The sequence below is a fragment of the Ananas comosus genome, linkage group 9 (assembly GCF_001540865.1).
Source record: "Ananas comosus cultivar F153 linkage group 9, ASM154086v1, whole genome shotgun sequence".
NCBI lineage: Eukaryota > Viridiplantae > Streptophyta > Magnoliopsida > Poales > Bromeliaceae > Ananas > Ananas comosus.
In genome coordinates this window covers 3,927,643-3,951,541 of record NC_033629.1, presented here as the reverse complement: position 1 = coordinate 3,951,541, position 23,899 = coordinate 3,927,643, and the positions used below count along the sequence as shown (strand labels likewise).

The following is a 23,899-nucleotide window of genomic DNA, read 5'->3' as shown; positions in this document are numbered from 1 at the left end:
ATTTTGAGGCCTGCGACTCTTCTCCTTCAAGCCATTGTAACAAATGCGGCGACAATGTAATGGACGACGGCTTTATCAATCGGAGAACCTATTCCATTATGATAAAATGTACTGATTTCCCCACTTGCGACTTCTTTCAACTGCTCCAAGACTCGTTTCACAGCGAATTCAAATGGAACCTGAAGAAAAGAACACCGTAAGAACATAGTATAGACCTATGTTTTAATTCACTTCAGTAACTATCAAGACCCAGAAAGCACTTTTGTTTGAAACTTTGAGACCCAGAAAACACTTCCTGACATTACTCAGGACCAGAAAGCACTTTCGTTTGAAACTTTTGAGACCCAGAAAACACTTCCTGACATTACTTAGGATCTCCGGAGGAAAGGCTAGCCGATACTGATTGTATGTCTTGATTGCTAAGATTGAGAACAAGGATGGACATGAAAACTACGATTCGATTAAAAGAAAAAAAGAATAGGATTACAAACTTAACACCAAATGGATACAAGAAGAAAGAATTGTATGAAATACACACAGTAAAGAAGCGAAAAATATATGTAATCATAAAACCAATACCTCTCAGTTTTGTTTGTTAATGAATCAACATTTATATCTTATATATGTTATTATATAAGCAAATCTATCGTATGCACGTCAGAGACTATACAAATTAAAGAATCATCGTAGCAAGGAAAACAAATTATCTTCTGTTTTGCAGTCCACAAGCATGGGCTTACGCATGAAGCTCAAACAAAATATACAGGGATTCAATAGTGAGAACATCATTAGATCTCTTATTTAATCAGTAAGCCAATAGCAACAAGGAAAGCGAACCACCTGTAAGTGACAAAATTCACTTTATGGTAAGAGTGAAAATTCCTTTTAGGTTAGAATTACTTGATAGAATCTTCCTACCCCTCCCTAGGTAATTATGAAAAAGCATCTTTATGCGAATCACAAAGCAGCCTAACAAGAATCCACAAATTCAAGAAACAAGTGAAACTTTCAATAATTGGGTGTGTACATATAGAGAGAGAGAGAGAAAGAGAAAAAGTTGAGCTAGAATACTATCAGAAGCTAACGGGCTCCGTTGCTACCGATTTGTTTTCATTGATGGAGCCTCCAAATCAACGATCGACACCGTTGAACATAACCTATACCACTTGAATACCACTTGAAGTATCTAGGAATTAAATTTCAAATCTTCTTGACATCATTTGACCTAATGATCAAAGGATTGTAAAATTTAAAATTTCAATGGTCGATATGAGGCATTTGCTCATTTAACGATATTAAAAAAACTTGAAATCAATTAAAGTTTCGTTAGAAAATTCTTTAACTATTTAAAACAAAATCTATACTCTTCATCTCGATTACAAGAATCATATCATCACTTTTTTAAGGATATTTATATTTAGCCATTCATTGTTATATCCATTTGATGCACAAGAGAATAATATCAGGAAAACATAAAATTTGATTTCTAAATACTTTTAGTAATCTAGATCAAGTTCAACAACGCCGATCGTCAGTTTGGAAGCTTCATCATCATCGAAAACAAATCAGTAGCAACAAAGCCCGTTAGCTACCGATAGTATTCTAACACAACTCTCTCTCTCTCTCTCTCTCTCTCTCTCTCTATATATATATATATAGAGAGAGAGAGAGAGGCTACTGTACTATTATGCTATTATGAGTACAATCACCTTCGTACTCATAAGTCATTTTCGATGATGGAGCTTCTGAATCGACGATCCATTACCGTTAACATACTTTAGAGCATTTAAATATTCTAAAAACCAAATTTCATAATTTTTTTGACATCATATACCTTACAATCAACAGGCCTCAAAATTGACATTTTTAATAACCAGTATGGAGCATTTTTGAGTTAATGGTGTAGAAGAATCAGTATCGGCTGAATTTTTAATAGAAAATTCTATTCACTATATAGATCAAGATCAATAACTCTGATATTAAATTTTATAACTCCGATCAAGATCAATAACTCTAACCCCTATTTTTATGAGATCATTCGATTTTGACTATTCATTTTATATCCAGTTGATGGACTATATTATAAATTAAAAAATATACGAAATTCAAATTTTAGATACTTCAAATGTTCTAAATCATGTTTGACTGTATGGTTGTCAATTTGGAAGATCCATCATCGAAATCGACTTGTGAGTACGAAGGTCTCTTTACTGATAAGAGTATAGTAGCCCTATTCTATACATATAGACATATATACGCGCACATATATATATAGTACCAAGCATTTGGTACTACCGAGTTTTCGGCCGTTGGATGAAAGGATGTGCTGTGAGGATAATAGTGGTTTCCTAGGGTTGTGTGGGTAGTTGTTTGAATAGTATAATCTAACGAAAGGAAATAATCAAAGGATAGATCTAGCGGCAAAAAACTCGATAGTACCAAGAACTTGGTACTATCAATAGTATAATAACCAGGCTCTCTCTCTCTCTCTCTCTCTCTCTCTCTCTATCTATATATATATATATATAGCTAGGCTTGTGTGCTTATAGAAGCACAGTGACCTTCGTGCTATCAAGTCTTTCTGATGTTGGACTTCCAAATCGACGATCCGCTCTGTTAGACTTGATTTAGAATATTTGAAGTACCTAAAAAATAAATTTCCGATATCATTTACTTAGTAATGGAAGGACCCCAAAATCAACAATTTTAGTGACCGTAATGAGCCGTTTGCAAATTTAACGGTGTAGAAATAAACTTTGATAGAAAACTCTTTATACTATATAAAACAAGATCAATATCTCTGATCTAAAACTTTAGTGCCATAACATCACTCTTCGTGAGATTTTTATTTTCGTCATTGATTTTGAACTCTTTCAATCACTAGGTAAATGATATGAAAAATGACGATTTTTTTTTTTAGCTATTTCAAAAATTCTAAATCACATCTAACGGAGCCGAGCGTCAAATCGAAAATCCCAGTATCGGTAACGACTTGATAGCACGGAGGCCTCCGTGCTTCTAAACGCACATAAGCGGAACTCTCTCTCTCTCTCTCTCTCTCTCTCTCTCTCTCTCTCTCTACCTATATATAAAACAAGAATGCTATAGTTAAGCAAAGGATGTAAATCTACCTGAATTGAATTGAGGTAATCTGCATTTCCAAACAGGACCTCCCGCAGCCTCTTTTCCCATCGAGCCCATTCTTTTGCATATGATCCTTTTGACGGTTCCAATCTATGTTGACAAATTTTTATCAATCAAAAGTCCAACAGAAGTTGTAGAAAGATGAAGTTACAGCATCCAATCTTACATATAAATGCAAATTATGAAGACTAAACAATGACTTGCTTGCAAGCATTCTGTATTCGCAGTCAAAATGACAAATAGAATAATTAATGTTTCATACGAGTTAAAGAAACCTACAATGGGTCTTATTTTCATTGTTGCTTACTTGTTTGCAAGCTTATCGTTTTATGGGTTTAATCAGAAAACAGAAAACAAAATAGAGTACTTCCCTCTGTTTATTTATTTTAAAAAAATGTGTTTGCAAAACAATCCAACAAATAGCCACTACAAGTTCCATTCCTATGTGCTTTTAACTGCAAAGAATTTAAAAGACAGACAAAAAACTTGTAAAAAAACTATTGAGCTTTCCTGAAATTCAAGAAAACGGTTTTCGCAGAACAACAGGTTAATTCTCCCAAAAGATGAACAATACTTTCCGAGGAAAGAAACAATGTTTCAGTGCTATTTTATGTTGAAATAATAAATCGTAGTCCATTTTGAATTAAAAAAAAAATATGCTAATTATATTTTAAATAAAAAAATGAGAAAGAATATAATATATATGTGGATATTTTGTCCTAAAAGTTACATAGCATACGCACATGGATATGCAATTATGCATAGTTGTTGCATGGAACCCTTGCCCAACAGCCAAAGGCATACCTTGTAAAATCAACAAGCTATCAAATACTCAAACACTTTGAATTGTTGATTATTTATTTCTCTTCGTGCATTAGTACCTTCCATGCCTGTTCTGGTGAAGCCTGAACAAACTAATCCCTTCCTCAAGAATAGACTTCACAGGCTCAGGCAACGGCTCCCTGATGTCAGCAAAGAGTAATGATCTCTCATTTAGCACAGAATGTTAGATCCAAAGAATACTAAATTGGAGTACTCACTGAGCAAGCATTATGTATATAGAAAAAGAAGATCTCATCATAATTGAATACCAAACTAATAATAAAGTTAAAGGAAGTGTATAAACTAAGCGGTTCCAAAGTGAGAGCACCGTCAGAAACAGAAAATGGAATTACCGAATCAAAGCAAATGATTTTCAAGAAAGAAGTGGTCAACCTAAAATAGACAAAAACCATTTACCAGCTCTAAGGAAAGTCCATACGCTATTAGTAGGCTTCAAGTCAATTAAACATAAAGGTTAGTGAAGTTTAGAATGAGTAAATTTTTTGAAAATAAAAAGACAACACCCAAGGTATCATGGAAGTTCCTCCCACATCAGCTGATTATACACCTTTAAGCTCATTGAGCACCAAGCAATCATGTGGCCTCCTAAGCACTGCTACCAACTAGCTAGCATCGGTACCGACTAGACAGATGAAACATAGCTTGCATTCAAACATAGCTTATGATTCACATACTCAAAAACTCTTAGACTTCAACCTCTGTTTTCACTAGGAGGCACGCGGCATCTACTTAGTGACAGATAGCTTTTCTTTTTTTTATCAGAATTGGGCATATGCAGATAACTGTAGGCCAGAACTAACCAGTCAGCTTGATACTTTGATATACCATTTTAAGAAATCAGGAACTTACCCACTTTTACAAACTGGATTCTTTAATCAGATTTAGTTAGATATACCCTTAACAAATGTGGGACTACCCGCTTCCCAGCTTCCTTAAGAGGAAACAACTAGAAAATAAATCATCAGAAATTTACTTTGATACACCATATAAATAATCCAACCAAAATTCTAAAGTGGATTCAATATGATCATTTTTAGAAGATAAGAATTTTGGCCCCCAAAAAAGATCCATAGATGGTCCTTTCCACACATAAAACATGGAGAATATTTGTATCTGGCAGATGCAATGAAGTAATCGTGCAATTGAAGTTGCTCTCTAGACAAAAGTCTTCAAAAGTTCATCAAAACAATGAAAAAAAATATCAACAAACCAAAAAGGGTATACCTGTCAGCCTTGAGCAAAGGCATCTTGACTAGTGAGCCGAAACGTTCATATAATTCACTCTCGAATTCTCTACGACTCTGGAAAAGTATGTGTATTATTCAATAAGACATTGAAATCAGCTAGAATCCACCATATTAAACAGCAAATAGTTACTCTTGCCTTGCCGTCATATAGGTGATAAAACATTAACAGAACATAACCAGCATTTGGAGATGCTTTATCCAAATTTCCCTTCAGAAGAGAACAAACAATTATGAGATATCCAATCATTAAACATGATGTGTAGCTCGCTTGTAGTAGAAGAAACACCAGAATTTTCAAATACCGGATGATTAACCCGCTGAAGTACACGAAACATAAAAACAGCCAGCGCATCAAGAGAAAATGGATTTGAATCAGTTCCTGAACATTGGAAGGGACAAAAAATTACAGAAGTGATAAAAAAGAGTAGAGAATTAAAGAATGCACCAATGTTAATCTAGTTCCTCTCCTCTCTAGGTCTCAAGCTGTAGGGAAATCTGAGAGATTTGCTTAGCTTTTCTACCTGCCAAATGGTTTTCTAGACTCAATCAAAGCTCTTTAAGAGCAATACATAAGCTCAATGTAGAACGCAGAAAAAAAAAAATTTACTTAATAATTAAACTGATTTTAATTGGATTAAAATATTTACTTAATATTTAAACTAATTTTAGTTGGATAAAATTCAGTAATTACAGTTGAGAACAACTGTAATTGCTTTCATAGATACATGAATTCATCTACATGCAAAAATGTAAGGACTTGGTCCCACAACTCACCTACCGATTCTTCATGGCATCTATTTAATATAATCATCAAATATGCAAGCAATGTTTGAAACGGCACGAAGTGCAAAAAGGCGCAAAAGGCTTTCTGGAGCCTAGGCGCGAGGGGCACCTTGAGGTGCGCGCCTCAAGAAGGCGAGGTGCACTTATAATAAAAATAAAACACCCTTAACAAGTCTACTTTAAATTGATGGTTTACATAAAAGATTCCAAAATAGCCAAACAAAAACAAAATAACCATAAAAAAATAAAGAAATCACATGCATAAATGTTCTCAAACTAACAAAAAAATATATATGTTTCAACTTTCAACTTAAAAGTACTTGCTGCCTTGTTGCCATTGGGGGAAGAGAAGAATGACCAAGAGAAACGGAAAACAAAGCGTTCAAATTAGGAATTTTTTTCAATCCCTTAACATATTAGAATATAAATCGAAAAAAACTCGAGACCCAAAAACCTAAATCTTAGACTCATTAAATTTAAATATCCCGAGGCGCGTCTGAGGCGCATGCCTCGGAGTCTAGGTGCGCACCTTAGAGAGGACGCTGCGCCTCAGCTTCCCTGAGACGCTGAGGCCCGCGCCTCAGGCGCGCCTTTTCAAACACTATATGCAAGTGCAACTAAGTTTTATGTTTTAAACTGAATACTGGAATCAGGTTTCATATCTATCAGGAAAAGAAACTTAGCAACTTTTAAACAGAGCTAAGTTATTTCCAGCAGTATAAAAGTGAAAACTAAGGACCGACAAGCACCACAGACTTAGCCAAGATACAGTTAAGTAATGCAATGGAAATTGAGCTTTGATTCAGTGCAGTTCTGGCATAGGCCGTTGGATCACGATTAAAGACAAAAGTAATGAAGTCATCGGGTTACTACAATGGGAATATGGTCATACTCCTATTGTGGCATTTTCTAGACTGTTCGATGAAGGAAATGAAGGGTTTGGATGGGACCTGTTGGACGCATTGCTTGTGGAAATATACACAGAAAAAAGCAGAAATATAGAAACAATGCCCAAAAAGGTAAACAAAGCAAAATAAGCTACCTTCAGATTCAGGAACAACAGGAACAGCAGAGGCCTTAGTGCTTCGGCACATATCCTCAATCTGGAATAAGGGAAGAGTACATGTCATAATTCTTCATACCTTGAAACAGTTCAATATGAAGAAAAAATATGTAATCCTCAGAGCTGGGAATAAAGCATCACCTGTCTCCACACTTCTTCGTTTGGTGCATTTTTATCAGCAAGTGTTATAGCACATGGTTTCTTTTTCCGCTCATCAGCAACTTTTTGCCAATATCTTCCTGCAAAGATTCATACAATTAAGAGAATACGGAGAAACAAGAAAATGATTATATTTCCCAGAACACTTCAGAAATTAAACTGTTTATAAGATAACTAAGATGATCAGGCAGACCTTTCTAGTTCCCTAATACATCGAAAGCAAAAACTTCAAATGGTCACTCCATTCTATGGAATCTGAATATACACATAAATATACATACCATGCAGTTATAGCCAAATGGGTCATAGATAATATTAAACACTTCAAACAAACCTTGACAAAAGGAAGTCAACAAGCTTTGGTTGTTTTGTAACAGGTACCAGAAGATCCAGAAGAGGATTAGTTTATCGCATGATTCTGATATATTGATTTAACCAAGTGATATAAAATTCAGATGATCTTTATGGGGATTTTCAATACTCTAAATATAACGTCGACATAAAGATATTCCTTGCAAGTTTGATTCTCTAAAAAGTGATTCTTTCTTTTATATAGTAATTTGATGGAATCATTGATAAATTGGATAAATCTCTAATTTATTTTAGGAAAATTTCTCAATCTTAAAAAAAAATCAAAAGTAAAGGGGGTGTCAATTTTAAAAAGAAAAAAGAAAAAAAAAAAAAAAAAAGAAAGATGAGGGGACCATTTCAAAATGGCTTATAGTTAAGGAGGCCTCCATATATTTTGACCGATTTCTTATTTAGCCAATCTATCCAGAGTAGTACTTACACAATTCCAACTTGACACATCGGCAGGAAATAAGAAAACAAATTATCGTGGAAAACCTTCCAATGGTCTGAATATTCAACTACATGCTATTCGATAGGTTTCACATCTAGAGGAAAGACTCGTGATTCTTGGCAAAATGTACTAGCTTAACAGTTAACACAAAGACAGTCAACTCTTTGTTGACATGAATAGTTATTTGTTTCCGCATATACAAACTAAAATATCATATGCACTATGTACAAAGCACATACATCTAAAATATAATGCGAAGCTCGACAGACTTATAATCTACATTATCCTGATCCTTTAATAGAGTATAAATGAGGAAAATAACTTCATCACGACTTAAAGATTCTCTTTATTGCAAAGAGTACACCAACATTTTAAAGGAACAAACACTGCAGGAAATTTATTGCACAGACTACTAGTAGATATAAAAGTTTAAACATTTTCAAATTAAAGTCATTCCAAGTATCTTGTTGCTTGCATGTTGACATAATATATTTGAGGAAAAGTACTAGAGAATATTGTGCTATTTACGCATCCACAGTAACCATACAATTTGCATTGACGCGAACACAAACAGATGCTGCATGCATGTAAAGGAAGTAAAGGTACCCAGGTGCTCGGGAGCATCATGATAACCTAATCCTCATAACTTGGCCACCGAAACCGCATTTCAATCATTAATAATGAATATTAGCAAACCACACATTAAAATCATAAATAATGATATTATCTAACCTTTGATAAGATCTCCCATGAGACTATGCACAGGGCGATTATCACCAAGGCCGCCAGGAGTGCTCAGTATTTCTTTGCAAAGTGCTGACTTGGCACAACCAGGTATGCCTGAAACAAAATGACGAAGTTTAAACAAGTTCCAGGAAACATAGAAGGTGATTTTAAACCATGATTTCAGTGAACAAAAACAAAGCAAATGTCATACATGTAGGGCGAAAAGTAGAACGATGCATTGCAAGATTAAAGTTAACAAAATGGAAGCAAGTAGATAAAGTTAGCTATGCATTTAATGGCACTCACCATCAGAGTTCTCACATTGTTTTGTTCTAAAGTGTAGATATCCCAGAAATTATGGCAATGATGTCGTCAGTAAAAAGAGATACTGTGATTTGGTTTCATGCTGAAAAAGTAATAATCTAGAAACGTCAAATTTACCAGGAAAGAATACAATAAGGCCTTCACTTTTGGGAACCACATCAGTGGTTGCAGAAGCAGGACTAATAGGTGCTACCTCCTCAGGACAAAGATCGCCCTCCTCATCTCTATCAATTATGGCCAAAAAGTTTTCTGCCCTAACTAAGCTACCAGCAGCTCCTACCAAAGCCTGGTTCTCAGGGCTGCGCTTGGCATACTGCTCAAGAAAAGGCTCAGCTTCACTAAGATATGTTGATGAGGAAAGCTGCTTACTTCCGTATTTTCTCCGAATATAGACAGCCCTGCACAGTTGAAACAATTAGAAAGGAAAAAAAAAGGGCATAAAAATACTTGAAGATAGTAAAGCTATATAAAAACAGAAAACAGTTTTGGCACAAGTTGTTAGCAGTTACCACTCGTCCAACATTTTGCTAAGTTCTCTCTGCTTATTAGCTGATGTTCCCCAGTTCTTCATTTGCCTATCAATACAGACAATGGAGATCAAGAATTAAGCATAACAAGAATTAAGCATAGTATAAATTTGTCGTAAGAGATATGTAATATAACCGAGTAAAATTTCCTACTAAGAAGGATTATTATACACCATTAAAACTTGGCCTATGTTAAAAAGAACAACTAATAAATAACAACCTCATGTGTTGTCCTGTCTACAATTGCTTTACCAATTAGTTTATTCCTTCATATTGGATGCAAGCAAACAAGACTTGACGTCTTTCTCAAGTGTTAATTGATTATAGTGCTGGATCAACCCTACGCTTTAATCTATGCTTTTTTTTTGACAATGTACAAGGTACAGTTGGCTCTGGTTCAACCTGTTATTCGTCAGTTGTTGCAAAAGAAGATGCATTTCAGCTTTGGACCTGCATCAGTACCTCACTGCTTGAAACCAAACAACTCTCACCATTAGTATTTCAATTTTGTGCCTTTCCAATATCTTAAGAGGTTTTTTTTTACCCTTTCGTGGTCACTTTCCTCACCATCAACTCAAAGACATAGTGCTCCTTTTCCTTTTAGTTGGGCCATTGGCAAAGTTCTTGCGGCTGCTTAAATGTCAGTGGAGGATGGTTGTATTACAACAATGCCAGCATCAGCACCAAACAAGCATAATCTTCCTACATGCCTAATCCAGTATTATTCACGCTGCTACTACTACACAAGTTTTTCAACCTTTCTAAGTTTGTCACCCACAAAAGTTGATCTGTGTCAGGAAAGTTGATAGTTGTAAAACTTCGAACCATGGCCATGTATTGAACTCTTTACCTGCTAAAATCACTTGTTATGTGGTAGCTCAAAAACTCATTTGAGAAGTTAAGTGGCAGGTTATTGGGCTGCATGAAACTTATCTCTGAGAACATGTTAGCATGCTATGCACTGCCAGGAACACTATATCAATGTATTGGCATTTTGCAAACTGATAGAAACAGGCAGGTAGTTGAAATAATACATTCAGAGTTTGCAGGAACATCTTTAACAGAAAATTGTATAGTAACATCATTGTTACTTTCATTCAGCAGATGGAGAACACATTCCGTGAAGCATCTCTATGAAACAGCCATTCTTTAAAATATAAGCAATTTATATATGGCATAATGGAAGAACAATGCGGAAAGTTCAACTTTACCAAGAGAAGTCAGCTAGAGACAGACTTCACATTGTTTAATTTAGATGGTAGGAAAAGTTGATCAATAAAGAAATGGAATGGCAAAGATGTATCCAGAATAATGAACATTCTTTAGGAAATGGAGCTAAGAAGTATTTAAAATAGTTTGTAAGAACTATGAAGCAAAGTGCTTGACTATTACATGTTTGGCAATTGTATAGATGTTTGGCAATTGTACACATACCTGAGGTAATAAGTCTTATAGGCTGATGGGCCATCCTTGAAAAGTATGGACAAACCATTTCGAATCAAAAATGTCCGTAACTGTCACAAAAAAGGGGTCCTCCATTATATGGTTTGTCCTCAAGTACTTTGCTTCGACATGTATAAAAGCACAATACAGTAGTTGGCATACTTCTTTCAAAATGAAAAGCAACCAAGATTTCCAGCATATAGATGGAACATTCATATCCATGTAATACACAAAATACAAGAATAGGGCACCATCAATAGTATTTGAATGCCACTACTATTAATTTCAAATTAATGATATAGCATCTATTGGAAATCTGATCATCAGGTAGGATCTAGAGTGAAAGAAATACGTAAAAATTAGAGTCACATTAGCTCTTTTGTGTATGCATCAAGTACAGAGAAAAATGAAAAAAGGCAAATTGAAAAAGCTTCTTAAATAACGCATAATTATCCAAACTAAAAATCAAAGCCATCATTATCAACTCTGACACTTGAAAAAATTTTCTAATGAACATTAAACTAGCTTGGACTCAGTCGGACATGGCCTAAACAACCGGTCTAACAAATGCCTAGTATGCACCATCAGAACTGTCAATTTTGAGATAGTTTGATCTTATAGTATTAAGTAATCGAAATATTGTGAACAGTTCTAGATATACCAAAGAGTCTAGAACACAACTAAGCATATGAATCTTAGATATCAATGTCCAACAGTTTTAGCATGTGATAACTGATACCATCAATATAACCATGCTTTTAGTTCCGGGGATCATTGTTTGGCCAGTTGGTCTGTATCAACACCTGTTTTATGCCATGATAGAAACAACATGGCAAGAATTCCCAATAAACTGAATATAGGTCTTCCTTTGACTGGTTAAGCATATGTATAAGTTCTCTTTCTATCTGGCATTCAATAATTCAAGATAACTGAAAAAAATACTTAGGAAACAACATAATAAACAAGTAACAACTGTCGTATATTAAACACCCAAAGTTCTTTCCAGAAATGAGCAAAGGACAACATATTAACATAAAAGAAACAGTACAAATTTCAAGGAAAACAAAGTTCTCCTCATTAACTCAAGAGGAGCAAACCATACCTTGTATGTCAGAAATTTTAACTTGACCATCAGATTTGCATCCTCATCAGCTAGACCATTTGTTGATAAGGAATCAGACTCAGTGGCACCATTTATATTCTTAAGCATAGAATTACTGTCTTTGGCAAGTTCAGCAGCCTTCTCTTTGGTCACCTTAAACAAGTTTATGTCGATGAAGAAACCTAGCATGCAAAACAAGACAGACTAAACTACACAACTTGGGAGAAGGTAGATTATTCGTTTTCAGTAGCACATGGAATAAGGTGAATACAAATTGTAGGGGGAACTTCCTACCCCTGTACAACGGCCATAATCCACGGTTTCTCCTGTCACAGATTAGAAAAGCCAGATTTAGAACCTCTGAAAGAAAGTGTCATTTAGAATGTAGGACAGCTCTACACTTGGATAAGACAGTTAAACGAGATGGGAATACAAGAGGGGAGTACAAAAAAAGCAAAGTTAGTATAGCAGACCTCATCTCTTGCTGGTATCGACGAAAAACAGAATCACTATGGACATGTATAACCATCTTATAGTACAAATTGTCTTTTGACAAAGAGTCAATTTTGTGGAAGTTACAGTAACACTTAAAAGCAGCAGGGAAATGTCTCTGTCTCATCAGACGTATTAACTCCTGTTGCAATTTACAATAATGATATTATTGCACAGCTCGCGTACAAAAGGAGAAGAAAGGTAAACAAAAGAAAAAACCTCTAGCAATAAAGTACTAGATATATATGCAGATAAAACTGCTAAAAGCATCTACAATCCTTCCATTCAAGAAAAACAATGATGACATTCCATTTTGAAAGTACATTAAAACAATTTTCTTACAGAATATTGAAAATTTAATATTTAATCCAAACCAGTCCACAATAGCAACAGTAAACATCCTATCATATTCTGCGCTTTAACTTCGTTTGCATAGTCTTTTTACTTCCAACAACTCAAGTTCTTAAAAAAGGTAATTTGTATGGTTATCTTGCTATAGCTACAAGGTCCCTGTACGTGCTAGGCTGCCACCCAATGAGAGGCACAACTTTGAGCATTTGAACACAGCAAACTTTTCAGAGTGATTTCCCTACTGGGATTTGCAGAACTTGTCCATTACAGCCATCTGCCTAAAATTCTTTTGACCTTCAATACCTCAAAACCTAACTATCAAATATTAAAAGAAAAGGAAAAACACATCAAAAACAGCCTTTCATTTGAGTTTAGAAACAGAGATCCTGCCCCACCTGAATCATACATAACTGCCCCATTAAAGAAAATTGAGCAGTTGAGCTACTATTGCAACGACATCAAGACAAAGGAGTTTGTTCATCAATTGCTCCACAAGTTCTCTTCCTTAATCTGAGTGACAAATCTCCGTTAGCCTTTATTCTCCATTCCCCCCGCCAAACCACCAACGTCCCATCACCTCACCTCAAACACCAAAAAAAAAAAAAAATCAAAACTATCTTCTTTTTCAACCTTTTAATTTTTTAGAAGATTCAGACATTCGTTAACCTGCCTTAAATTAAACTTAGACTTCGATTTTCTTTGTTGTTTGCTTTTTGGGTTGCACATAATAGTCTCTATGGTATTTTTTTGGTACAGAGCGTTAACTATTATATATAACTATTCGTTACCTGTAACATTATCAGCCCTAAGAAGGAAATTCAAAAGCAGGAATAGTTCTACCAAACATCACTATACTACTTAGCAACCTCACATTTCCATTTCCCAATACAAGCACAAAGAAATACTTCACTCAAGTAAATTGACAACATTCAGAACAAGGTAGGCAACGAATGCTCATTACCTGCAGTTTCATGGTTGCATAATCTGTGGGATGAGCTTGCAAAAATTTAGTAAGGACAGACCTATCAGCATTCCGAGAATGAGCACCAAAATCGCCAATCCCAAACCAATCAGAGTGGTCAGGGCACATAGAAGTCCCAACATTGTCAAGAAGTGCTTTCATTTGCTGAAGAAATACTACAAAATAAGTCAAACCATGGGGAACAAATAAAGACGAAAACAAAACAACTATTTATGAAAGAGAACAAAGAGAGTGAGGAAGAAGAAGATCACCTGCTTTTCATCAGACCTGTTAGCAGCACAAACTTCACGCAAACTTGGTCCCAAATCAAGATCAACTGCAAGCAAAGCAAGATTCAGAAGATTTAAAAAATAAATAAATAAATACATTGGACCTTAATCTAGCGCAAACATAACTATATAAAATATTCGATAAATAAGAGAAAGATACTGTATGCATTTCAATTCTAACCAGATTATATACTACTGAAATCTAAGATGAACAAAATACTCCTCGAGAAAGAATTTGTGAGAAGGTAGACACCTAAGATGGGCCCATACACATTATAATGAATTACTAGTTTTGGTCTAATTAATTATAGACAAAGAAGCAATCTATTCAAAATTTGATGAAGAAATTTTTAAGAAACCATCTACACAACTTCAGCAACATTCTTTCCATCTTTAGGCTTACTTTTTGATGCAGAATTTGATGCGGATAGAATTGATTCGTTTAGGTTTTATTTTTATTTTTTTCTTATTTTTAGAATTATTTTGTTTGTTAATTTATTTTAGTCGTGCTTTAGTGTGCGCCGGCAAAATTCTTCTTCCTAAGAGGTTCTATCTTCTCTTTCCTCCCTCATCTTTTCTTCTTTCCTCTATTTTTCTCTTATTCTTCTTCTAAATTTGCTTTTCCAATTATCTAAGACAATTCTACAAATGTTCTGACTTTTTCTATTTATCAGTTATTTTCTTCAATTTTCTCTTAACTTTCTTTTTTTTTTTTTTTTAATTTGAAAATTATTTTAAAATTTTTAGAAAATTCTAAATTTGGTTTTAAATATATTTTGGGCTCATCACTAGCAAGACAGATTAGGATCTTCCTAATTTGTCCTTTTGGTATCAGAGCAAAGTTGATAAATAAATTAATTTACAAAGTGTTGACAAATGTAGAATTTAGTTCAATGTTCAAAAATTTTAAGCTTTCTATCAACACTCGTTTTGAAAAGTTAGAAACTGATTTGCAATCTTTTCAAGCCACAAACAACCAAACAAATTTGAACTTGGTTCAAAATAACCAACAATTAGCCGAAATCAAACAACTCCTTCAAACCCTAATTCATTCTAAACCTCCGCCCAGGGGCTCCTTCCTAACATCCACAACTTCTGTCCCACCCTTACCTCCTGTTATACCTCAATTTGTTTAAAATACCCCGCTGCAAGCTCAAACCACTACATCTCATACCAAAGCTACATAAAATCAAAGAAGTATCAAGTTTCATATCGAGGAGTTTCATGGTGACATTGACCGTGAAGTATTTTTAGACTGGGTTTATTTTTTAGGCATATTTTCGTTGGTACCAACCTACGGAAGATCAAAAAATTATGATTGTAGAGTCAAAACTCCATGGTACAACACGTATCTGGTGAACACGAGCGCAACAATATCCTTATCTGGCTATCCGTACATGGGAGGACATGAAAAGAGCTATGACACGTCAATTTGTACCAATTGACCATAGGCAGCGCGTTCATACCAGTTTACCCAATTAACCCAAGATAGACAGTTGAGGAGTACACTCCATGCTTCTACCATCTGGCAACACGATCAGAATTTCCATCAAGTGAGGATTTGTTGATTACCATGTATCGACGGGACCTCCATCCCAATATTGCTGAAAAGTTAACATCTAGTCGACTCCTCCCCCATGTCGATGCAGTTTAAATTGCACGCCAAATTGTGGAGAAGCAAAATGAACGTATTTCATTGACTCGACCTAACTTTCTACGCAATCCTGAGTCACAGTCCGAGCATCAGTACACCGTGCCCGAAAAGATGAAGCAACCAGTATCAACTCCTCGAGCATCCTCTAAGGCATCAACTTCTGAGGCATCAAAGAAAAGAGAAGGCAAGTGTTTCAAGCGCAATAAGACCAAGCATTATGCTCACCGGTGTCCACAACGTAACTTAGCAATGGCTCAAGCACATAATGATGATTTTGAAAAAGTATGCACCGTACCATATGATAATGATGATAATATCGAAGAGCACGAGCCCGAATATGATGAAGAGCTTGAAAATTGTGGAGTTATTAGGTCTATACTCTCAACCCACATGACGAAAGATGATAAAGACTGGAAATGCCATAACATCTTCCAAACTCGAGTTCTTTGCAATGGACAAGTTTGTTCAATAATTATAGACTCGGGAAGTTGTGCCAACAGTATTTCTAAAGAAGTCGTTGACAAACTAAAGCTGAAGACCACACCACATCCTGAGCCTTACAAATTAGCATTAGGTGAATAACCAAAATTTTAAAGTCACTCGACAATGCCTAGTTGTATATTCAATTGGTAAGCTAATTCAACAAGTATCTTGTGATGTTCTACCTATGAAAGTCGCACATATACTATTTGGAAGGCCATGGATGTATGATCACAAAGTGAAGCACGACTAATATGAAAATACTTATTCGTTCAACTGTGCTGGATCAAAAATGAAATTCATGCCTTGTAAATTAACTAATAATGTGAAGTTGAAGAAGATGGGTATAAACTTGCTTCTACGTCGAGTTGATTTCACTACGGGTAATGGAATTCTTGGACCATATCTAAAATATCTTTGAGCTCCAACAAATATCTTGAGGACAAGATTCTAGGTAGCAGAAGCGAATAATGCAGAATCGGATGCGGCTAGGATTGATTCATTTAGGTTTTATTTTTTTTCTAATTTTCAGAATTATTTTGTTTGTTAAATTTATTTCAACCATTCTTTAAAGATTTTTTAGGATTTATAATGTAGAATAAATCTCTAAAAATTAGGAATATGGTTTAGGCTTTTTTCAGATATTTTCGAATTCGAAAAAGATCCCTAAAATCATGGGATTTTTTTTAGATTAGAATTATATTTTGAAGATTATAAATATAACCTATATTTTGTACTTTGGAGAATAGTTATGATGGAATAAAATTTTGGTTTTATGTTTTGACTATGATCATGGTATCTCCTTCTTCTTCCCCCCTTCCCTACCTTGTGTGCTGACAAAATTCTTCTTCCTAAATGTTCTATCTTCTCTTTCCTTCCTTATCTTTTCTTATTTTCTCTATTTCTCTCTTATTCTTCTTTTAAATTTGCTTTTTCAATTATCTAAAACAACTCTACAAATTTTCTGACTTTTCCTATTTATCGGCTATTTTCTTTAATTTTCTCTTAACTTTCTTAATTTTTTTAAACAAAAATCTGAAAATTATTCCAAAATTTCTTGAAAATTCTAAATTTGGTTTTGACATATTTTGGGCTCATCACTAGCAAGATAGATTAGGATTTTTCTAATTTGTCCTACATCACTTTTTCTTCAAATTAAGCTAAAAGGAGGATAGGGAGCCCAAAGAAGAAAATACAAGGAAAGAACTACCAAGCTCCATCAATCAAAATGCTTTCCCATGAAATCTTATATAAACCACTATGACAAAAGATTGATTTCAGCATCCCCAATCAAAAAAATGCTTGAATCCTTTATAGAAGTAGATGGCTATTGAGAAAACAAATTATTGATAAATTTTAGCTGCAAATATTCAACAAGTAAAGAATAAAAGTATCCAGAATCCAGATGGAAAAACTCAAACAAAACTTTGTTGTAATAGAGTTTGATTTGTATATCACAATAGCAATTATCATGATCCAATGGAACTTTTCAGACAAAGGAAAAGAAGAGATAAGAACCTCAGAAGACAGAAGCCAAAAATAGGATAAGAACCTATGTTCAATATTTCAATCAAGCAAATACTAGGTAGACAAGGATTGCATATTTAATGGAAACTTCAGGAATTTTTGTGGTGTTGCTTCTAGATTGTCTTGTAGCACTTATATATATAAGGAAGCCATTAATCTGCAGCAGATTTAGGCCTAAACTGCTATTTTTATGCCACCTTCATGCATGCTGCGACATTAACTTACTTTGGGATCAGGGAACACAAACTAAAAACTAAAGTCCATATAAGGCAGCAAGCTGACTTCAAAAGCTTACTTCCATCTAATGGTGGTGGAGGGAAATCTTTCAAGGCTTTTTCCATGTGCACTGAGCTATCACGGCTCACTATACGAGCAACCAAACCTTCCAATATCTCACCCTGAACCTTTACGTGATCTTTTGATCCTGAAGGAAAACCAACAAAAAAGTTTGATATGAATGAATATCCCAACAAAATGAGGTTAGGATTTGTCTGCTAACTAAAACACAACGTGTGAGATGATAGACATTTGGCAACTGATGAAATGGTAAATTTTTGGCACCATTAAACTAAGTAAAAGTTCCAAAGAGTGTTTACCAGGTACAGATATGTCTGCTACTTCATCAAGAGCTTTACATACAGGTGTTGCTGTTCCTTCTTCACATAATGCATCATAGGCAGCAAAAAATGAAGTGACAGATTTCCTAATAACAAAAGATTTTTTATCAGCAAATGATATCATTAAAGTAAAGGTACAAAAACCAGACTGAACAGATTAACATAGAAATGGAATGTCTAAACTTAGAAGTTGAGATGCAACACAACAATTGACAGCAAAGAGAAGTAGACACATCAGAAAGTGTACTGGAATCAACAAAATTGCATGATCATTTTTCTGAAACCTAGAATTCCCAGATTGCAATAAAAACCTCGAAGCAATTTGAATTCAAGAGTCAGTGAGTCAGTCTACATTGGATTGTAAGCAATCTACATTTGGTTGATATGCTTACACTTTCCTAAATCTTACACAGTGAAAGTGGGGGATAATTCAAAAATGTATGAGCAATCTGGCTTCAACTGAGAAGCTTAAACTTAAGCTACTAAAACAAAAGGCATTCCTCTTACTTCACCAAGAAAACCAAATTTCCTCCAAATAGCAATTAGCAAAAGAAACCTGCTGAAGCTACATTCTCTTTAAGATCTAAAAGGCAAGAATCCACTTAGCACATTTTATATATATGCTTATAACCTAATGGCCACCTTGTTGAGAACAACCAGACATGGTTTGTCGGAAGGCGCCATTTCCTACAAAACGCAATTAACTCAGGTGTAGAGTAAAACTTTGGCTTCCCGTTGCCCAGATCTGTTACAGCTGTCACAACAACTGCAAAAAAGCAACAGGTCAAGGAGCATCGATCGAATTCAAGAGACAGCAAGGCACTTATTTTCTGATAATGAGCAAACTGCAGGAAAAATGAACAATACAGGTGAACATGAATAACAAAAGATTGTAGTCAAGAAGCATATAAACTGAACAAGTGGCCCTCAACAGGTCAGAATTCTCGCCAAATTTAACCTAGGCATATAGGCAAAGAACTTAACAGAATTCAAATTTATGTCCTCAAAAATGAAGTGGGAGACATCTAATAAGCAACCAACTTAAGAGGCATCAAGGAGAGCTGATACCAAGTTAGTGAACTTAATTCCCCTATAGTGACCAAATTTGTGCACCAACAAACTGATAGGAGTGACCAAATTTGTGCACCAACAAACTGATAGGATAAAAGAAATTAAACCCAAAGTATTATCACCGACAAATAGTATATACTTTCCATTTCAGTAATTCTGTGCTTTCCTTTTTGATACCTCAATTTTCCTGGAGAACATACTTGGAGCTTCCTATCACAAAGGGTTTCAAAGTACTGATGAACCATGTGATAATAAGTAGCCAGAACAACTGATGAAATTCGTTCTTCCTCCCTCAAACATGTTTTTTTAGTATTGGAATTTGATAATGAAATAGGAAAAACAAGTAGAAGATACATTAATTAAGAAGGAAAAAACATGTGCAAGCACCACAAGAAGAATCACTTCTAAAATTTTAGAACTAAAAATGTGTCTTTATTCACAACAACTGAGAAATTACGAATAGCATGCAGGTTAGTCAACCAAATATATACTATGCAAGATCTACAAATAGATTGAAAGTTTATTTTATACGGAAAGAAAAATAGAATATTCGTACCATAATCATCTTTGGGTCGTTGTCCGTGATCCCCCAAAACAGCAGTGACCAGCTCCATCGAGATACATATGCGACTTTTCTATTGAAGAAAATAAAAATAAAAAAAACAGCCATCTTGAGAGATAATAAGAAAACATAAATAGAAGTTCATGCTCATTCTAGCAGGTGTAATTATGTAGCTTTGTCTAGGACCTTTTCTCTCCTTGAGAAAAGGCCCTAGTCATCCTTCCACTCCACATACCATTTATTAAAAGCCTTCTAACAAAAAGAGGAAAGATGCAGAAAAGAGAGTGAAGAGACCTAGATTACACAGACATGGACACGAGACACTACAATACTTGGAGAAGGTGACACGGCAACATTGAGGAAGTAGGACACAAACACGGCTTGGGCACAAATAAAATATTACTTCTAATATAATAATCTAAATTTATATTATATAATATAAATAAAATATAAGAATATTTGTAAATTAACTAACAAATAAATTCTAATTTTATACCCAACAAAGTTGGAGCATGAACAAATCCTTTTTAAGAAATTTATTATCTACCCCTAGTGTATAAGTAAATCTTTTACACCGCACAAAAAAAATTTATCAAAATCTAATTCATTAGGTGTATTATTTAATATTTAAAAAAAATATACATCAAAAATCTAAACTTTGGCCAATAGCTTTTTATAAATCAAACAATGGCTCCTTTTACACAGTTGATTTTGGAACTACTTAATGTAAGTAATAAATTTTCTACACTTATAATTTTATACATGAGGCTTTTAGATATTATAAATCACATAAATCAAATTAGATTTTAATTTTAAAATATTAATTATCAAATATTAGCTATAGTGCATATATACAAATACACCAGGTGCAAGCAGTAATATTTTTACATTGTTGGGGACCCAGCTTCCTCCCTGCACGGAGAGGACTCACTACGTGTGCGTCCTCTCCATGTCTTTCCCCTTTTTTCAGCATGTGCAGCGAACACGGGTTGCCACACATCCACCGCACATCCCAAGTCCCACACGTCAAACATAGATGTGGCTCCCTTCGAGCAGCATCCGTGTAATATCGCAAGAAAGAAAAATATTACCTTTCATCAATCAGCAATGCAAGCTAAATGCCTGCTCAAGCAAACCTATAGATAGTCTAGTTGTCCAATAAGCAAACTAATGTCATTGTACTTTCTACTGACTGATTGATTCAATCCAAGATTGCGTGAAAGTTTTTTTTCAGTGATCCTTGAGTACTAAGTTCTCACATCTTTCTCATTAAAATACTCCCATATTTTATTAGCAAAGTCAGAAGCTTCAAACAAAGGTTATACTTCGTGTCCAAAGCCTCATTTTGACCTCTATCTAGCCGGAAGCTCTAGATTTTCCATTTGAGAAAACACCCGCCTTCTACGTAAAAAGATGTTCCATGATCCAAGCCAAACAAAACAAAACATAACATCGCTCAGAATGATATTCTAATTATTTTTCTGTATAGACTACATTAAGGAATGTATGAACAAAAGTCACTGTTGACATAGTTACTATTAGCAGAAGTTGGACATAGAGAAAAAGTTTCAGGATGAGAAAGCTCTATGCCTCTATGACATCAATGTTGCAGGTGAAACCATATTCTGCCAAATCAAGTAACTTGTGAGAATTAATAATAGAGATGCAACTACCTCAAGAAAATCATTAAACTCTGCTTGCATCCTGGATGCCTCCTTGCCCCACGCTTCACGAAACATGCGTCCCAAAACAAAGACACCAACTGCAGTGTATCTAAAAGGAAAATATGTACAGTAGTTAATCTAGGCACCCCTGTGACTTGAGAACTTAGAAAATTAATAATAGGATATGTTATCAGCAGGCATACATGTTTCCAAAGCTATTCTTTGCATATGCACCGCCCTCATGGCCCGCATACATGAACAAAGATCCAGAGTGTTTGAGCGAGACCTGCAGAGAATCAAAATAGCATTGCAAAAAACAATTAATCATTACAACTTTTAAACTCTAATAACCAGTTTCTACAAGCATCAACTAGCTGAATGAAAGCATAACATTCTGCAGGTCTCATCTAAGAAATTGAGTGAGACCAAGAAGTCCTTTATAGTATTTTAAAAAAAAAAAGTTTTGCAATATACCTCTAAAGTAGCCAGGCCATGCGAGACCATCTCGATCATTCTTGTTCTGATCTGCCATACAAGACAAATACATATCAATTTATTTTACAAAAGGGCTCCGTAGTAAGGTCAAATCAAGGATTTAAGTGCTAAGTCACAGCGCTATGCTGAGCGCTTTTCAACAATATGGCGTGCTGTCGACACACTTGGGTATGAACAAATATATTCTTTTCTTTGGTACATTCTAATTGCTCTCGAATATATATTTCTTTATCAAATCTTTTGCATTCTATTAATGAAATAACTTGCTAATTTCGAAAACAGAGGATTTGAGTTGTCCCGTCAGCATGGGATTCATATCGTGACAATACCTTGTCAACACGGTATGGCACAGGGGACATTATCCGTGCCAATAGGCACTTAAATCCTCGGTCTAATTAAGAGAATATTATGCAATTTATGAAATAAGAAAATATCAGACAGAATAAAAAACAAAGATATTATTGATCACCAAAGCATGACAGTGCGGCACGAGAAAGAATAAGAATTAAAACAGAAAATGCACCACTCCCAACTATTCTAGTTGCCTCAAATTAACACATTGTCGCTGAATTAGGATATTTTAGGAAACCAAATTAGCCATTCGGGCCATAGATTTCTACACCGTTATTCAAATGAAATATGCTAGGGAAAAGAGAGAATAGAAAAAGCAAATTCTTACAGTGCATAAGTTATTATCGAATAACTTATTCTAACATCTAAGCAGGCCCACATTTAACCAAGTTGCAAGTTCAACAATACCTTGCAAGTGCAACAATACCTTTTTGTATCTCAGTTATAGAATCTTTCATTTCAGAACTATTGCTTATTTGCTTTGTCCCTGTAATTGAACAATTCGTACTTGCATTTCAAGTATCCCACACTCCTTATTAATCAATCTAACAATTCGAAAACAATATCAATAGAAACTGATCAAGATTCGAGAGCAAACCTCCTGATCGGACTTCTCGTTCTCGAATTTGGGATAGAACGTGGCCCTAATCTGTGCCTGGCTAAACGTATTATTATCCACATTGAAATCAGCACCAAGCGGCCCCTTGAACAGCTTCGTCAACCCTCCCACGCCCACCCCCGCCTCCTTCTCCACCACAACCGCAGTGCTCGGCCCCGCGGCCGCAACCTCCGCAGGCGCAGCGGCGGCACCAGTCGCCGTCGTATACGGCTTCGGCAACCACACCCCTCTCTGGCTCCCGCCTATCGCGAGGAGGAGGAAGGTGGAGGAGGAGGGGGAGGCGGCTAGGAGGAGGAGAAGAAGGAGGAGGGAGAGAGTGGGGTACGGGAGAACGGCCCATGAGAGGTGAGGGGGTTGGGGGAGAAGAAGCTAGGATTCGCATCCGAATTGGGAGCAAAGGACTAGAGCAACGCGTCCCTTTCGGGAGCCCCTTCCTCGGCGTTACCTCCCTCTTCGGGGCTAGTAGCGGGAGGAGGAGGCGGCGGCGGCGGCGGCTACAGCGGCTGCCTCAGCGCTCCTACTCGGACCGGCTCTCGAGGCCGCGGCGGCGACGGCGGCGGGTCGGCTACTACGTCAAACCGCCGCGCGGCGACGGTTCGCGC

The 23,899-nt window shown here is 35.6% G+C and overlaps 1 protein-coding gene across 1 annotated transcript in view; it reads right to left on the bottom strand.

The window, feature by feature from the left end:
- Window positions 1-22,118, bottom strand: part of LOC109715274 — a gene marked incomplete in the record, with an annotated part of 22,876 nt that extends 758 nt beyond the window's left edge. The window contains 22 exon segments of the mRNA XM_020240207.1: window positions 3,132-3,234; window positions 4,026-4,106; window positions 5,212-5,288; window positions 5,371-5,442; window positions 5,537-5,613; window positions 7,060-7,120; window positions 7,222-7,319; window positions 8,774-8,881; window positions 9,209-9,489; window positions 9,601-9,666; window positions 11,053-11,132; window positions 12,164-12,345; window positions 12,458-12,489; window positions 12,637-12,797; window positions 13,968-14,132; window positions 14,240-14,304; window positions 18,214-18,342; window positions 18,515-18,621; window positions 19,178-19,301; window positions 20,163-20,241; window positions 21,842-21,930; window positions 22,036-22,118. Of these exon segments, the coding sequence (XP_020095796.1) occupies window positions 3,132-3,234; window positions 4,026-4,106; window positions 5,212-5,288; window positions 5,371-5,442; window positions 5,537-5,613; window positions 7,060-7,120; window positions 7,222-7,319; window positions 8,774-8,881; window positions 9,209-9,489; window positions 9,601-9,666; window positions 11,053-11,132; window positions 12,164-12,345; window positions 12,458-12,489; window positions 12,637-12,797; window positions 13,968-14,132; window positions 14,240-14,304; window positions 18,214-18,342; window positions 18,515-18,621; window positions 19,178-19,301; window positions 20,163-20,241; window positions 21,842-21,930; window positions 22,036-22,084 (2,286 nt within the window).